The sequence below is a fragment of the Pteropus alecto genome, unplaced genomic scaffold (assembly GCF_000325575.1).
Source record: "Pteropus alecto unplaced genomic scaffold, ASM32557v1 scaffold86, whole genome shotgun sequence".
NCBI lineage: Eukaryota > Metazoa > Chordata > Mammalia > Chiroptera > Pteropodidae > Pteropus > Pteropus alecto.
The window spans coordinates 20,209,550-20,228,731 of NW_006442109.1; the positions used below are offsets into that span (position 1 = coordinate 20,209,550).

The 19,182-nt window shown below is 36.4% G+C and overlaps 1 protein-coding gene and 1 pseudogene across 3 annotated transcripts in view; one reads left to right on the forward strand and one right to left on the reverse strand.

The window, feature by feature from the left end:
• The window catches only part of MAPK6 (mitogen-activated protein kinase 6), a 31,777-nt gene extending 12,696 nt beyond the window's left edge, over positions 1-19,081 (reverse strand). Inside the window, exons 1-3 of one of the 3 annotated variants that reach the window (XM_006920353.3) lie at positions 18,933-19,081; positions 1,783-2,972; positions 134-278 (exon numbers count right to left, since the gene is read on the reverse strand). In XM_006920353.3, coding sequence (XP_006920415.1) covers positions 134-278; positions 1,783-2,337 — 700 coding nt within the window. In that variant the 5' untranslated portion in view covers positions 2,338-2,972; positions 18,933-19,081. Of the gene's footprint in view, positions 1-133; positions 279-1,782; positions 2,992-4,742; positions 4,818-18,932 lie in introns of those variants that run through there. The other 2 variants (XM_006920354.3, XM_015596057.2) reach the window with 2 other exon arrangements.
• LOC112469924 lies at positions 13,193-13,311 on the forward strand (annotated as a pseudogene).
• Positions 19,082-19,182: the final 101 nt, after the last annotated feature.

Here is a 19,182-nt window from a genome sequence, read left to right on the forward strand (position 1 = left end):
TTTTATCTTTTCATTTTAATAGTCCAGACTATAATAAATTGTTTTAAAACTTATATAAATCTTGCTTCACAGATACATGCAAAATTATTTCTCTTTGGGATATTTTTTTTTACACATATTTTAAATTTCTAACCTGCAAAGAGGGTTTTACCAGTCAGCATTTCAGCAAAGATGCAGCCTGCAGCCCACATGTCAATGGCTTTAGTATAATTATTAGGAGAAAGTAAAAGACGTGGAGATCTGTACCATTTAGTAACCAATCCTTCAGAAAGATGACCCTGAAAAACAAAAACATACTTTAGTTTTTTATTTTAGCTGAAGAACAGTACATAAAACTTGACTCATTAAAGATTCCTTGATCCACCAAAACACAAAACAAAACAAAACAAAAAGAACCCACCATAATTGTGGAATCCTAAAACAATACTGTTATTTCTATGCCTATTTTCAAGGCTCATGCACCTTTGAGGCTGAAAAGAGGTTAAACTCCCCCTGGGGTATACCACCTAAAAGATGTTCACATGAAGTCTGCAGACCAAGATATACTATAAGAATCTAGCGCTAATTCTACACCACACATTCAAAGCATGTGTCAGAAGAGGAGCTATTTTTCACTTCAAATCTTAAAGAGCAGTTATGCCTCAAATCAATAAAAGGTAGAGAAAAACACCAGAGACCCTACTTATAAACCAATGCTAACCTCATCACTGACAACCCAGGGGACTAGCTTTACTATACATCCCATTCCTAATCAATTTTACTACTTTTCATTTATAAAGCATTTGACTAAAACAGTTATACATATATTGCTTTATTTCATCCTCAAAACAACCGAGAAATTGTGAATGCAGATATTAACTCCATCTTACGGGGCAATAACAGACTAAGGAATCTGCTTCAGGTCATATAGCTTAGTTAGATGTAGAAATGAACTCAATTTTAGATAGTGTAACTCTGAGTTCAGTGCTATCCACAATACTTCACACTGTTACTGATAAAGAGGATGTGGCCATCCATTTCAGTACTCAATTTCTGTGTTAAAGGTTTTTTGGTTTTTGGGTTTTTTTTGGTAAGTTATACTTAATGTGAGCTGATACTGTGAATGAAAAGATTTGTTTATTTTAGACATATGCTATGGGAAGCCAAACAAGCAGGGCTCCTAGGGGTTCTTTATAACCAAAGCAGGTCCACTTTTATATTTTAAACATCAGGGTCCTGCACACCACTTCCTTTGAAAACTACAAGACTGTGGTTTGGCTAGGAAAATATTAACACCTTGTACAAAGGGCAAGTTGTTATCCAAGTTATTATGAATCCTTTTGGTTATCTGTACTGCCTATTTTATATTTACATGAATTTAAATTTCAAACTAAATTAAGTTTGCCTATATAAGGCATAAACTGAATAGAACAGACTCAAAGGGGCAAAAGAAGACCTAAAAGGTGAAATAGCATACCCTTACCTTCAGATAGGACAACATTTCTGCCCTAAACATATAAGACTATATCGTACTTTTAATTAGGGAGAATTTCAGTTATAATAAATAACAGTACACTTTTAGGAATTTGTGTATAAATAGGATCCCACCAGACCTTCATTTCAAACACAAGGAGATTGTGAATGAAGGTAGACCTGTATCAGAAAAAAAGGGTACTATGTAAAGTTCAATACAATTAACTAAAAATTCTGCCACAATATATAAAAGAACGACAAGGAACTACAAGGACTTATTCCTAATGATGTACATCAGTAAAGGTCTACCTCAGCTGGCTTTCCACATACCTTATGGGAATAATGGGGATCCATGATCCGCGCAAGACCAAAGTCACCTATCTTCAGCACCAAGTCTTCAGTATTAATGAAAAGATTAGCTGGTTTGAGATCTCTGTGCAGTACGTTTGCAGAATGAATATATTTGAGCCCACGTAGCAGCTGATACATGAAAAGCCGGGCATGCTCTTCCAGTAAAGGGCCCTGCTCCAGCACATTAGCCAAGTCTGTCTCCATGTACTCCTGAACAATGTAAACACTGTTCAGTTCAGTAAGAGAGCCCACATCATCTGTTAACTGGCTTCCACTAGGACCAAGAATTTCAAACACTTTCACAATGTTATCATGGTCAAGTCTTCTAATAATTTTGATTTCACGTAGAGCATGTTTAACACTCTGGGGATCAGTAAGGACAATTTTCTTGATGGCTACTCTTTTGTCACAGTCATTGTCTACAGCAGAAAAAACCAAGCCATTGCCTCCACAACCCAATGGTTTTAAGTCCATATATCTAGAGCCCAGATCAAAACCATGAATGTTCATGAGACTTTCAAATTTCTCTGCCATTTTGAAACCCTTACTATTGCCTTTTCCTTTCGAATTGTTGAACTTGTGTAAACAAGGAAGAAAACTGGCATCAAAAGGAAAGATCTTTCAAAAAGGGAGAAGAAAAATAATTTTGCTTCCACAGCAAGATGGTTTCTTGATGTTCATTGCATATGCCAACCAGGCCTGTTGAGTTCCCCTTAGATTTAAAGCTCAAAAAGCTCTCCTCATATTGAGAATTAAAAAGATTGCAGTACTCATAGTTCAAGAAAGGGGCAGCAACTCTGCAGACATTTAAAGAAAACACTCAAGAAACTCAAACGGAATGAAATGACATACTATGCACTCAGATTTACTGTGCTAAACGATTTAACATTTAACAAAAATGTGAATAAATATGCACACAACAGGCTTCTATGAACATTCTCCTCACAGTGCAGATACATTCAGTGTTGGACTGGTCCTGAGCAGCATCATTCTAAGGTGCTGGTAAGCACTATTTCCGTTTCGCTTCTTTTCTTCCTTGGTTGCTGTATATTTCAACAGGAAGCCCTGGCAGCTGTTAGTTAACAGAAGATGTCTTTTGTTAGTGATCAGGTGGCTCCAGCTCACCACAATCACAATCAAAGCTACCGTCCATCTTACTCCGATACAACCTGGGGGATGAGAAAAAAAGAAAGAAAAGAGTCACCACTGTAGGAAATGCTCTTTTCTTCATCTCTGTAAAATGACACGAGTTGGGCATTTAGCTATGAATTACAACTGGTTTAATAAACTTACTTATTTATAGTCACTAAATGGAAAAATTACCTACCACCAATCAAAAATAGCTATCCATATTGTAAACAATTCACATGTATCAGCTCAGACTCCAGATCCCACCATATTAGATTCTTTAATAATATTTAGGTTCATTATGTAATATTATTTCTTAAGTACCCATAAGCAAAGGAAGAAAATTTCTACGGAATATAATATTTCTACGGAATTCTTTAGAATTTTTGAAGGGTAAAACATCAGAAACATAAAAGAATAAATAAATAGCATACCTATGACTTGGCAATTTTTCTTCAAGGAATATTCCCTATGAAAATGCTTAAAAATTGACATACCAATGCTCATTTTTGTTTTGTAAAGGCAAATATTAAAAATAGCCAAACTTTCAACAACATCAGAATAAATGAGTTATAATCATTTAGTGGACTACTACACAGTAGTGAAAATGAAGAGAGATGGTTGAAATAACCAAACATACACTACATTTAAAAAGCAAACTGCAGACAGAAGAGTCCATGCTGAAATCAGTTATATCAAGGTCATAAACATACAAAATAATGCTATATTATGTAGCAAAAGTATAAAAAACATGAGAAATTCATGATAATAATTTCCTTAAGGAATGAAGAAAGGGATAAGGATCAGGGTGGGGTTACATAGCATGCTTCAACTATATCTTTAATGTGTTATTTTTTAAAAACTGAAGTATGACAAATTATTAGAATCTTATATAGCTAGGCAGTATTTATCTGAAGAGCTCATATTATAGGAAAGACAGCCCAATAAATAAGCAAAACACACAGATGTCAGATGGCATTAAGTGATGTAGAAAAAAATAAAACAGACAAAGGGGACAGGAAGGGTGGTTACAGAATGCCTCTCTGATAAAGTGGTATTGGAGCAAGGCTCTAAAGGATGAAGTTAAGGGAGTGGATATGCCTTAGGGATGCTTGGTGGGAGTTACTATCCAGGCAGAGGGGCAAGCAGTAAGGGTGAACTTGAGTCCCATGTCTGAGAAACAACTAGGAGGCCAATGTAGTAACTCATTTTAATGTATATGCAAGTAATACAGCCTAACCCTTAAGTGGAAAGGCTTCCTGTTGCTGACTTTTCATCTTAAAGCTGTTGTAGGTATATATACAGTGTTATTTTCTGAATGGGTCTGAAGGGATTGGACATGGGACCGGTATAATATTCCTTTACTCACAGGGCAATGAGAAACTAACAGTGTATGAAATAAAGCAGCCCATTCTGAACATGAAGGTGTGACAAATTTCATTCACCTTCAGGTGTGGCTTAAGAGAACAGCTAGGGCTCTCAAACACATCGCTGTTTCACAATAGTAAAGCTTTTATTCAATAGGGAAATCTGCCTTTATTGTCTGCCTGCATCATAGCCCTACATATGGAAATACAAGATTCTAAAAAATATAAGGTAACAGCTCTTGCCTCAACCTGAGCAAATCTTTAATTGTGAGAAATCAACAAACGTGGAAATGTGTGAAAGAGAAATCAATGATACTCAGAGGCTAAGTACATAAATGATTCTTATAGCAACATAAGAATTGATACTATCCTTGAGTTATTTTAGTAAATATGAACACTTCTTGTATCTGTTTAATATTGTAAAGGACAATAATAGCATAATACCTTTCTTTTACTACAACAGAGATAGTTTCTTCTTTTTGCAAGTTTTTGTCTGCTTCTCAAAAATCAGAAAAAAAGACTTCTAAAAATTCTGTAGTTTATCCATCTGTTTGTAGTAAAACATTTAAAAGTTAAAGTATGCAAATAAACTTTTAAATTAAAAAAATAGTTCAAAAATTTAAAGGGCTTTAATATAGTGTATCCCATCAATTTTTTCTATTTTGTATACATGTTAATACTTCTTGTTCCCCATCAAAAATCCTAGAACAGTATTTTTCAAAGGCTCCTGTATTTCTGAAGTTTTACATTTCTAGCCCTCACCTGAAATAAAATGGTTGTTCATATCTCCTACCTTTTTGCCCTAATGTAGGCAATTCCTTAAAGTTAAGTTTTTGATAAATGTACATTTTTAAGTCGTTCTACAGACTTGACATAAGAACAGTAAAATCTCTAAGTACTCTCTTCTCTGAAGCTTCTAGTTCATTAACAGAGCAGACAGTCAAGCACAAATAATGCTTTTTCAAAAACGACATTATTACTTGACAGAATAGCACTATAGTAGGAACTGCAGCCAGATTATTATAGAAAGCCATGAGAATGAAAGATTTCTACTCAAAACCCCCCATCCACATCTGCCCTTTAAATTTTAGCGAGACTAGGAAGCATCACAGACCAGAAACAAGTAAAAGGATGCAAATGCCTCTTCAGAAATCTGTGACTGATCAGCACCTTACAGGCGCAGAGTGGGTAAAATTTCATCTTAAGGAAAGCTGGAGCTTGTGCCTAGGCTGAGAACTGCAGAGTCCTCATTATAGATTCAGATGATAACTATATTGAAAGCCCTGAACAGACTTTTCACAAATATGAGGCCATTCTAAAGGGAGAAGGTAATATCAACAAAACTGCTTCCAACAGACAGTGAGGATTGCACTAATAAAAACTCTGGGAAAAAAAGAAAAAAGAATCCATTATTTACAATAGTAGTGTTTGCCCAGTGACCTGCCCCATTACTCAGTATTCTTCGGAGTCCTTCAATATCCATTAGACCAAAAGCTATTGGAGCAACTTTTCATCCAGGAGCTTCGAAAGCTGGAGGTAATGTTATACTTTTGAATGATAAAATAGATCCAGTAATGTTTCTAATTCAGTCACACTCCATTCAGAGCAAGTGTTTGCTAATTATATATTATATATCTGTCAATATACTAGGGATCTAGGATAAAATGGTTAAGTAAAAACAGACTTGAGCCCTACCCTCATGGAGTTTACAGTATGGTTGGAGACAAACAATAAAAAAAAAAAAAACAGGAAAAAAGGGGATGCAAAGGGGACAAATGGTACAAAGGAATGGTACAGGATGCTATGAGAGCATACACACTGGGGGATCTGACCTAATTAGGGAAGTTAGAATGTGTGCCTCTAGGAGCCATAAAAAAGCAGAGAATTCCCACGCTCACTCTTAGTGACCATGAAAATAGCTTCCTCTTTATTACTTTGACCATTATGACAGTTATTTTCTAAATCCAGATCCCTCCATCCACCCCATCTTTCACATCAATCATGGAGCTCCATTGGCCTGACTAAAGTATGCAGGTACAACTCAACTGGACCAGTAGATTACTGGTCAGGGCATCCTCCATCCACATCGACCTCTACATATGTCTCACTTACACCATTTTCTCTACCGTCTTTCATGTTTAACTTTATAAAAGCAAAGTTCAAGGCTTAGACTGAAGAAAGATATGGGGTTCCATATTCCTTCTGTACTTTCCACACACTTCAAGGGAGGAAAAGGAAAACTAAGACAGGATAGTAATTTAAAATAACCCTTCCCAGCATTTTTCCAATTTCTCTACCTCCAAATTTTACCCATTCCTATCAGCCTCAGTGCTGATATTGTACTGCTTAGAGGTCATTACATTTTAATTAGCTGAGTCAATGTTGTTTAGTTTTTAACAACAATTTGGTAAATAATGTGAAATACAGAGCATGATTTTTAAAAATGAAGTTGGCTTATGCTTTCCCTGTGGTCGTCTTTCAGTGATCCACCATAACCTGGAAGTAAAAGCTCTTTATATAGCCCAGGCTGGGTACCAGCTTTCTATGTTTATAAAACAGTTCCCTGAAAATGCATTAGCCACAACTGTCTTCCCTAATGCATTAGCCACAACTGTCTTCCCTAAATTATCTCCTGCTTTCTGTCATTTAGCATATCCCCCCACCAAAAGAAATACAAGTACTCTGAGTTAAGCCTAATTATATGAAGTAAAGTTATAAAATGCAAAAGAAATAAATAAAAGACAGTAGAATAATTTCACAATGTCCCATCCCCTCCTACCCCTACTCTATAGAAACTGAATTTTCTTTGTCTTCTTATCTAGTAAGAACTTGGCCTGTGTCAGAAAGGGAGTCTGAATGTGTAAAACAAGTTTGAGAGGAGAGCCTTAAACATAAAGGTTACTTTTCTGGTTTCCTCTTCCATCTTCCACTTTGCAGCTTCTCAGGTTAAATTCTGACAACAGTCATCTGACCTGATCACATTCACTGACAGTTCTCCTCCTCTTCTACTTTCTCAACAGCTCTTGCCTATTTCGCACTTCTCCAAGACCAAGTGAGTAATTTGAGTTAACTGGAATCCAGACAGCCCCTCATCTTCTCAGCCAAAACCCAGCTGCTTTTGGAGAGACTGGAAAGGTTATGCTCCACTTATGTTCACCTAGGACTGTCTCCTAACCCTGGCACAGAAAAGGTATTATAGCAAATTCACCCTTCTCTAAATCATGCCTCAAGCTCTCATCAAAGCTACTAAGTTTTTAAGGCAGAGAAGGCCAAAGGCTACAGCTTAAATGCTTGCCCATATGCATTCTTGACAAAGCCCTTGCCCCTAATGTAAGGTGGCCCTAAGAGTTATCCCTCTCAGGATCTGGACCTCAAGGAGGCCCAGAGTGCAAAATAGTGTGAGTGAATGATCTTAGGAACCTGGGGTGGGAGGGAGGACCTTAAAATTAAAACACCAAAACCTAACAGGCTTTGCCTACTACCAGTAACTACTGTTAGCTTCAGGGACAAACTTTCAAAGACAGATTTACATAGCTTCAAACACTGTATCCAATTTAAAAACAAAAAACAAAAAAACTTACTCTTGCATTCCCAACTTCTGTTCTTAAACTGTCTTAACCTTTGCCTAAATACATATTAACATCCGGGACTTTCATTTGCCTTTGACTTTAAAAAGCCATTATAAAATAAATGCCATTGTGTTACATTTCGTTTCTATTTACTCTTGGGTATCCATATTGGAATGTCAGAACTTTACAGACCAGATAAACTAATCAAACAATCTCTAAAGATCCTTCTAATTCTAAAAGTCTCTAATCTATGAAAGCACAATACAAGTCTTTTACTTCACTGACTTTTATTCCCAAGCACTTATTATGGTGGTATACCCGGAACAAGGGAAATGTGATTGAAACTGCTGTATACTAAACATTATAAAAACACAATGCCTTTGACAAATTTATGGCTAAAATTTTAAAAATAATAATAACTCTTCATTCCCTCTATCTTGCTCCTGCCCAAGCCCTCATTTCTGACTCTTCTCCCAACATTAAGGAAACACTGGAGCAAATACACAAGCAGTAAACATGTAGGTAGCCTCCCTCTTCAAGTACCTTTGGACAGCTGAGGATTCCAACATGATGAGAATTAATACAAATTTCTGTAGCAGTCAGGATAGATTAGTAATGAATAATCCCAAAATCCCAGTGACTTAAAAAAACAGTTTTAAGTCTTGCTCATGTAACAAGTTTCACATTATCTGTCATCCAAGCTGTCAAAGTAGCTACCTTCGCTACCATTTCCACTCACTGTATCAGAGAGAAAGTGAGAATATTTCACTGGTACCTAAAGCTTCCATCTAAAAATGACAGACTTTGCTTCTATTTATATTTTATTAACCTTTGTTAACACCGTTGCACCTACTTCAAGGGAGGTGAGAAATGTAATCCCAACATGGTCCCAAAAGCAGAGAGAACCAAGATGTTTTAAACAGTTTTGACTAAAACAGCTTTAATTCTTCCATCCATCCATTACTTTTATTCAACAAAACCTTACTGAGTGTTTATCATATGCCAGGCCTTGTTTTAGGCATTAAGGTATACCAGGGGTCAAAACAGTTTTTAAAAAAAGAAATCCACCTAACCTCATGGAGTGCATACTCCTAGAGCATTATAGTCGATTCCTCCCTGTCCCACTAACACTTGTTCTTTCTTTTCTAACAGTATTCTCCTTCCCTTGTCTTTTTCATCTTTCCCAATCTAATGAATCTCTATTCTTCAGATCTACTCTTCATCTACCACTGCACCATTCCCCTCACCTTTGTTGTAGCTCTATTTTAAAATGAAAGATTTGGGATGAAGTAGTTTTACTGACGTTTTCTGAGCTTAGTACCTGATACTTAGTAGGCACATTAAAAACTATACTGAATGAATTAATGTAAATAGCATATTCTACTTGATATTAGGAAGTTTTAGAGAAGACAAACCCTACTCTCAACTTTTTCAGAATCTGACCTATCATGAAGCAACATCAGTGATGACTCCTAGATATGGTGCTTCCCAGGCATTCTCCCAGGAGCCTCACTCTATGGTGAACATATAGGTCTGCCAAAACATGAAGAAAGCAATTGATTTCAACCCACTGAAGAAACAAAAACACTTCAGTTTTGTTACAGCTCCTGTTGTTTTGTTGAGGTAGTGGGGAGGGACTGTGACACTGAAATAATGTCTTATATAATCAGACAAGCAGGGTTCTATAAAAAGTCCTATCATTTCGTGTAATACCAAGAAGGTATCATGAAGATATGCAAGACCTTAACGTTACTGATTTTACTATTCTTCAGTCCATCCCAGCAGGGTCTATGGCATCTAGCACCACAGCTTTATAGAGTGCATATCAAATATAATTGCTATAATTTTTGAGCTAACCCTGGTGAGGGTCTAAAGGAGGCTACATTGTGCAAGACCATATGAAATATTTCTGGACTCTGATCAAACGGAGAAAACTACATGCTTAGTTGGAGAGTACCCAGTTTTTAAAAACTGATTCAGAAAGGCATATAACTTTTCTGGAATATCGTTCCTCCTTTGTTTCTCATTTTCTCCAGACCCAAACAAAGCTCGCAAGATACAAAGAAGAGTATAAGTTTCCTATCAGATTCACACTAGAGTTTGGCACTTTGAAAAATTCCTGTCTGCTTTCACTAAGCCCATATTAAAAGGGGAAAAAAAAACCGTGAGTTAGAGATCTGATGTTTAGTCCAGATCTGTAACTAATAAGCTCGCAAACAAAGCATTTCGCATTTCTAGGTCTCAGTTCCTCATCAGGTAAACAATGTAGCTAAACTATATGATTTCTATAGTTTCTTCCAGCTCTAAAATTTTATAATTATAATGAGAGGCTCAGGATTTCCATTTGCAATTAGAATGCAGAAAAGTGCAAGACACTATTACTCTCACCCTTTAAGCCATGACAAGATAGATAAGCTACAAAGTCATAGTTTTAAAAAAATCAAAAAACTAAGGATGCAAAGAAAACTAAATAAATTAAATTCCAGAAAATGGCAAGCCCTTCATAAGAGCAGAGACCACAGCTATTCTCATTCCTAGCAAAGTGGCAGAACAAAGAATTTTCCACTAACAAGATTAAGAAGAAACCAGCCAAATTTATAACCAACTTGAAAAGCTACATGTGGATTCAGATAACAGATTATAATTCAGAGAAGGCCCAGTTACAAGCCCTAACTGCCAACTCTTTCCTCCATGCATCCTCACTGAGTGCAAAAGTCTAAGGACAAGACAGGAAAAATGAGAATCTCAGCATAAGGGCCTCTACCATGTCCAAGCTGCCCTCTGAAAGTGGGGGACAAGGAAGCATAAGATAAACAAACCCCTCTGAAGCATTCTGAGACTAAGGCAAAGAAATAAGGCAAAACATGGGGTAAAGAAAACCTGAGATAGGACTAGAAAGCAAAAGAAAATGTGTAAGCAGTCCGAAGAGCTGGCAGCTAGGCTGAAAAGCAGAGAGCCTCAAGGCTCAGAAAGATGGTAGGGTAGAAGTATATAAAAAGATAATGGACAAAAACTTTCCAAAACTGATAAAGGACAACACACAGACCCAGAAGTTCAATGAACCAGAAGCAGGATAAACACAAAGAAATCTATATCTAGGCATATCACAGTTGAACTGTTGGAAAAAAAAGTGGGGGCGGGGATAACTCTTAAGCGCAACCAGAGAAAAGAGAAAAAGTATAAACTAGGGAAGGAACAATAGGAATAATGGCTGACAGAGCACTAGAAACAGTAAAAGTGAGAAGACAACAGAACAGCATCTTTCAAGCACCAAAAGAAAAAAGAAACTATCAACTCGAAATTTTTTATCTAGGCAAATTATTCCAAAAATTAAGATGAAATAAAGACATTTTCGAAGAGACAAAAGCAGAAAGAATTTGTCTCCAGTAGACTTTCACTATAAGAAATACTAAAAGAAGTTCTTTAGGCTGAAGAAAAATGACACCAAATGGAGTCCCAGATCTACAGAAGGAACAAAATTCCAAGAATGGGTAAAGGGAAAACGTAAAAGGCCTTTAAAAAAAAAAATCTATCTGCATGTTTAAATATCTCTAAGAGACTTATTTTGTAAGACAAAAATAATGTATCATGGGTTTAATGCAAACGTAAAAGCAAAATACAAGACAATAAGTGCACGAAGGGCCAGAAAAGGGTAAAATTAATCATGTAATGGGTAAGGTTTACAATATCAGTGAAATAGCTTATATTATTTAAAAGAGACTGATAACTAATGAAAGTCTCATGGGTCATTTCTAAACACCTGTTTTGATCATTATGCTTACTTAAAAACATGTCCATCAATGGAGAGTAAAGGGAAGGGAAAAGAGAAAACTAAATAAATCACCAATAGTAAGTAATGACTTATTTTGCCAAGCAGTTGTGAACTTTTACAACAATAATACAAACTAATAGATTAACAAACCACAGACTCAGTGACAATTCCAAAGGAAATGGAAATTAACATGTTAATCAAGATAAATATATACATTTTAATTGAAATTTAATTTCAAAGGGCTCTACTTTCTTCTTTAAAAGTTTTAAAATATTGAAAGATTATGTTAACGAAATAAGGTCCAAAAATTCTAATTTGAAGACCTAAATAACATATTTGATATACATTTATCCCATTTTATCAACTATAATAAAAGCAATTAATTTTTAAAGTATTTGTTGATATTATAAAGCTTGAACATGAGAATAAAAACTTTTTTAATATTTGAATTTTAAAAGAATGTAAGGACAACAGCAAGCTTCATTAAGAATATATTACGTGTGAAACATTGTGCCAGGCATATATACTCTTACACTAAATCCTCCTAACGACATTGCAAAATGGGTCTTAAGATCTTCAGAGAATTTAAATAATGCATTCAAGATCACACATCAGTGAGCCAGGATATGACCCTCAGGTTTATAAACTGAAACCCATGATCTTCTCTCAAATAATAATGCAATTTTTTATTGACAAATACAGTACACACACACACACACCCCCTAATTCTTTGAGAGTAAATATTTCCTACAGATAGGACATTCTTTTGCATAACCAAATATAACCATCAAAATCAGGAAATTAACCCTAGCATAATACTACCATCTAATATTCAGATCCTGTTTAAGTTTCTGAAACTGAACCAATAAAGTACTTGAGAGCTCAAAGACCCCAACCAGAATCATGTTACATTAATTACAATGCTATCTTAACATATATCTTCTCTTTAAAAGTTTAAAGGAATCAAACAAACATTTTATATACTCCACAAAAATTTACTGAGCACTTGGCATGTGCCAGGCACTGTTTGATGGTACAGTGGAGACTAAGACAGTTAAGGTTCTTCTGTTTCCAAAGAGTTTACATTCTAGTGAGGAAAGATTAAAAAACAAGTAAATTAATAACCAGATATGGCCAAGTGCTATGATTGGGTGGCTGGGAAATGGCCACTGAAGGAGCTGAAATCTAAATGAGGAGACAGTACCAGCATGGCTAAGAGATGGGAGAAGAGCATCCCAAACAGAGAAAACAGCAAATATGACCTAAAGCAATACAGAACTTGGTATTTTGAAGAAAAAGATGCCAGTATAACCATAGTGTCTTGAGCAAAGAGAGTGGGAACTAATGTGGAGATAAGACTGGATAGGTAGTGAGGAACACATGAGGCAGGATTCTCAACTTTATAACTAAGAGATAAGGAAAACCACTGAAGGGTTTTAAGCAGACAATTGGTATGCTTTCACTTACATTTTAAAAAGATAACTCTGGCAACTGGGAGAATTAACTGAAGAAGACAGTTGTGTAAAAGCAGAGACCAGTCAAAAGCTATTTCATTCTATGGCCATTCCACCCTGAACAAGCCCGATCCCATCTGATCTCGGAAGCTAAGCAGGGTCGGGCCTTGCTAGTACTTGGATGGGAGACCACTTAGGAAGACCAGGGGCCGTAGGCGCAAAAAATAAAAAATAAGAGATTGAAAGTTGACAAGGTCTTTGCAATCCGTGAGGTCAACCAAGGGTTGCCTCACCTTGAAAAAGAAAAAAAGAAAAAAAAGAAAGAAAGAATAAAAAAAAAAGCTATTTCAGTAGGCCACGTGAGATGACGGTAGCTGACACTAAGCTGGTAGGAATGAATATATCAAAGATGAGATAGATTCAAATGATTTTTGGAGACCAAGAAAACTTGGTGATGGAGTCGATATGAGGGATAAGGGAACAAGATGATTCAATGGTAACTCCTAGATGCCAATTACTGAGATAGGGAAGACTGGGAGAAGAACAATATTGGAGAAAGAGCTCCATATCTGGTTATTAAATCTATTTAGACAATGTCTACTTAAATAACTGAGTAGTAATATCAAGCAGGCAAATGGATAATGCGTCTGGAACTCAAACAAGAAGTCTAAACCAGAAACATAAATTTAAGAATTACTCACATGTAGGTAGTATTTAAAACAGTAAGTTGAATGAGACCACCTAGGGAAAAAAATTAGAAAGAGAAAGCAGGGGGAAAAAAGCCCAGGACTGGAATATGCCAATACTTAGAAGCAAGTAGAGGAAAGAAGCCAATAAAAAAGTATGACGAGGTGCAAGAAAAACAAGGAGACTATGTGTCTCATAAGCTAAGAGAAGCAAGTAAACAGGCAGAAAACAGTGGTCAACTATATTGAATGGTGCTACAAGATACTGTAATATAGATTTGGTAAATGTAACTCACTGGTAATCCGGACTAGAACAATTTCAGTGGTGAGCTGGTGCGAAAGCCAGTCTAGAGTAAGCTGAAGAGCCTCAAGGAAAGTGGAAAGAGCACACAAAGACAACTAGTGAAAATCTGCTTGAAACAGGATCAGAGAAATGAGGCAGTGGCTAGAGGAGAAAAATGTGGAATCGTGAGAGGGTCTATAAAAAAATTTCTATATCTGCACTGTGCAATATGGTAGCCAACAGCCACATATGGTAACTGAACAACTGAAATGTGGCTACCAGATTGGACAGTATAGATCTAGAGTACATTTGTATGCTAATAAAGATAAACCAATAGAAAGGAAAAAATTCACGATGCGGGCAAGAGATGGGTTCTTGAGAAGTCAAGAAATTCAGAGTACGAGGAGAGGAATCTACAAGGGATATGACATGAATGAAGCCAGGCACGAAATTAAATTAACCAGTGGGAACCAACAAGACCTAAAATCAGAATGTCTTAAGCCTGCTTGGAATCTTAAGCATGCGACTAAATTACAGAAGGCTATAAAAGCTAAGCAGGAGGGAAAAGGAAGGTAATTTATATTTACTGAGATTCTGTTAAGTGCCAGGCATTTTCCAAGTCGCAAATTATTTCTGTTATTCAGAACCACTACCTTGTAAGTTTCATTTCACAAACAAGTGCACTGATGTCCTGAGAGGTAAAGCAACTAAACTGAAATCACACATACAGTAAATGTCAAGATTCGGACACAGGCAAGTCTGACTTACTCTAGGGTTAGACTCCTCCCACTGCATAAGGTGGGAGATTAAGAACCATTCAAAGTTTCTGCAACTGGAAATAAATAACAACAGATCAATCTGGCAGCCATTAACAAATACCAACAAGCCTAGAGGTACTAGGCCAGAGGTAAAAACTGTCCTCTCTATCCATCCACAAAACAATTGAGAAACATTTATTTAACACCTATTTTTTAATTTGTTTAATCGTATAAAAATACCTTTATTGAGACAAAAGGGAAAATGTACATTCTTAGAACTCAGACTATCTACTGAACACAGGAGTATCAATCAGAAAATTGGCACTGCTTTATAATAACTACTGAAATATTATCTGGGCATACTAGAAAAGTAGGTAGTTAAAAAACCACCATCTCTCCAATTTGTAAATGAAGAGGAAAATTAAACTGAGACTAATCAGTTATTAAATTACATCTTAGATTATTTTAAATTTAGTCTGGGCAAAGATCATCTTGATCTGTGCTGTCCAATGTGACAGCCACTAGCTACATGCAGGTATTTAAATATAAATTAATAAAATTAAGTAAAATTTAAAATTCAGTTCCTCAGGTGAACTAGCCACTTGTCAAGTGCTCAGTAGTCACATGTGGGTAGTGCCTACCTCACTGGACACCACAGAATACTTTCATCGTCACAGAAAGTTCTACTGGACAGTGCTTAAGTCCTCAAATTTCCTTTTGACTTTTTTCAGAAGGGCCAAAGGAAAGAGCAACTCAGAAGACCTGAGTTTTCCAAATTAGTCACTAATTCGCTGAGGAACTATGTATATATCGCTTAGTAGGGCTTTTAGAAATGAATGTACATGTGAACCGCCTGCAAATCTTGTTAAACTATAGATTCTAATTCAGAAGGTCTTGAGATGGAGTCAAGATTCTGCACTTCTAACAAATTCACATGTGATGCTAACATTTAGGATCACACTTCCGAGTACCAAGGTCTTAGATCTCTCTGGACTTCAGTTTCCTTAACTGCCAAATGATATACATACCTGGGTAAAGTCAATGTCCATGACCCCTCTGTAAAAACTAACATTTTGTCATTTTATAGTTGTGCAGAATTAAATGCACAGAGATTTCACACTCTCTACAGAGGCAGTCTCTTCCCTTAAGTAAATGCTAGAATTCTAACAATTTTTGTGATACCCTTTTCTCCCATGACATATAAAATTGAAATGAAAAACAATGGGAAAATTTGCTATGTAAACATGCAATCTCTTTACAATTTTTCAGAAATAGATTTTAAAGGTTAACATGTATGAAAGACAAACCTTTAAAAACTATCAGAGGAGCACACTGTATTTTCCAAATATGCAGTTCACGGAGGGAAAAAAAAACAATGCTGGATTCAGCCTACAACACTTCACCTTAAAACCGTCAGCTCCACATGAAAAGAAACTCCCTTTAAAAAGCCATTAACCACCATAACCTTGTTTTTGTAGAGTCTCAGGGCTCTGAGCAATAAAACTGACCAAAATCCCCATACCACTAGCAGGCTGTAGAATAATGTTAACAGTCACAAAACAGGCTGAAGAAGCTGAAAGGAGGCAGCCAACAATGCCACTAAGAATTTACTTTTGAGGCATCTTCTATATTAACAGAGGCCCTAGGGAAACACGGGGTTCAAGTGGGCAATGTGAACAAAGGAACTGGATAGCAGTGAGAAGGCTCATCGTTTCATAAGGCAATATCTTACAGAAAAGAGACAGGCTAAGATATCCAATTTGTTTATAAATTCTGAATTATGCACAACAGCTGATTACCTATATTCTAACACACACACACACACAGGAAATACATGTTCAACCTCTAAGTGATAGGATGCTTTGCAAATCTATAATACTTTCATATTTGAATTTTTATATTTCCTTTAGTAGGAAATATAGTTTGAATTAAACTTTATTAAAGTTCCTCTACATAAATCATATAATGCTCTTCCAAAATCTCTCCAAAGATTTAATTCACATTAACAATACACTTTATTGCCCACAAAAATCTTCAAATAAGTCACTCTGAAAAGATAAAACAGTATACCAAAAAAAAAGAGGAAATGGGGAGTTTTTTCTTTTTCTTCTCACTTTTAAAGCCAAGTGCTATTCTCAATCTTTTTTTTCTCAATCTTATTTTTAAGCCAACCTGCTAAACGGTGGCTTTTTAAAATAAACCAAAATATCTTAATTACCAAATATCAGTGATCAGTGTATGTCCTAAATTTGGAACTGTACAATCAGCTTATCTTTAAAAAAAAGGCATTAAAAAACAGTGCCTATAACAATACCTATTTCAAGTTGTCTTTATTAAAACCGAACTCATATAGATCAAAAGAAAGCATTATGTATAATTCCATCGAAATGAAATGCTCACATTCAGAGCTATATCTGATGAAATATTTCTGCCCCTTTACCACACTTGAACTAATTTCTATATTACCAATGAAAACATAAGGTTAATTTCTACCCACACCATAAAAGTACTACCTGTTCTTTATATATAATCTGTAACAAAGCTCTCAATAAATAACCAAAGAACTGCTAGTATCAAACATTTAACTGCAGCAACCCACCAACAATTTTACCTTTCTTCTCAACAAATGTTACAAAATTCCACCTGTAGGACATATGATAACCTTTTAAAACGCAATTTAAGAAGGCATACTTTTTTAGAGAAACTATGGTTTCTGCTGAGTGAGAATATAATACTGACAGAAACATTTTAGCCTATCATTTAAAAAAAAAAAAAAAATACAGTGCACACAAAAAAAGGGGCCACGTAGCAGTCGTGGGCAGGATGAGTCATCACTCAACTCAAAACTTGCAGCACTTCAAGCTTCCTCCTACCGGACCCCATCCCCGTCAGCAATGTACCCTGAGTCAGCAAACCTTACCATTTTGTCAGTTACGAATTCTCACGATGCTTAAATGAACTTATGCAAAATACTGCAACACTTTTAGTATTAACACTTATCATTAGAACATGTGCTTTCTCTATTGCAAAATTAACTGATCTTCAAATCAATCTCTAGATTCTTTTTTAATCACAAACCTACTTTTAATCCTCCTTGGCAAATAACTCCAAAATATGGTCATATATAAAGGTTTTTATAAACAATTCTCCATTTCCCAGAGTTTTTTTTTCTGAATAGTAATATCTAGGTGATATAACATGTCCTGCTCAAATCTGGCATTTCCTAGACGATGGCATTTCCTAGACAACTGAATTTCGAACACCAATAAGCAATTTTACAAGTTTCACAAGGCAATACTTATTGATGTAATGTATATAAAGAAAGAATTCTACGCACTTTGGCACACAGCAAGCCTTTCATAAACATGTTTGAACAACTAACTACTCGTTAAAGATAAGTAAAGTTTCTTCCATCCAATTCAAAATTATTTTTCAAACGTTAAAATCTGACATTTCCAAGAGAAACCTTCTAGGCAGTTCCCTCTTTGGACCCTACATTCTAGTGAGATTACTCTTTACATATCAGTTTTCCACCGCTGAAGAGAGGGACTATGTCCAATCAGAACTTTAAAAAATAACAAGGCAACAGGGATCAAGCAATCAGAAAATTACCCTGAAGCTGTTTGTGCTCCATTTTGTCCGCTGTTAATTTTCTCTCATAACAAATCGTCTTGTACCCATAAAAAAAAGTTAATACCGAGACTGACTTTTAAGGGCATTTTAGCACTGAAGAACATGAATTCTGCTGCAAATGCAGTAGGCTTCTATTTCCACATCACCAGTTCTCTTCACTGGATCTTATCCAATGAGTAAGCAAAAGAAAAAATAAAACAAGGAATCAAAAAGATCCTGCTTCACAGAGTTCCGACATAACACCTGAACCAGTCGAGTCTTACTAAGACAAGGAAAAGGCGGCCAAAACACCTTACTTTTCAACGCACCTCACCAAGTCAGATAGAAATGCACAGGGAGGCCTTTTCAGTGAACTGACAAAACAAGTTTTCATTTGGGTACTTTGACCCACCACCGCTCAACGTCCCGAACGCAGCTAAGGCAAGGCTGCAGTATAGGAGAGGAAATTAGGAATTCCGACTCGGACGAGTTTTCTGTACCTCATTTATGGCTAGACTCAAAACTTGGGCAGAAGACTTCGGGGCTCTGAGACGAGCCGGTAAGTGGTGTGCGCTACGCAATTTGCCGAGTCCACTGGAGACTTTGCCCGGCCGGAGTCAGCTGAGGCCGAGTCACCGGAATGGGATGGGGGAGGAGACGCGGGAGCATTTCGAAAGGCAGCGTGCCAGGAAGGCGAGACTCCGCGCCACCTCACGCTCCCCGGGCCGCCCCTCCCGGCCGCCGTCCCTC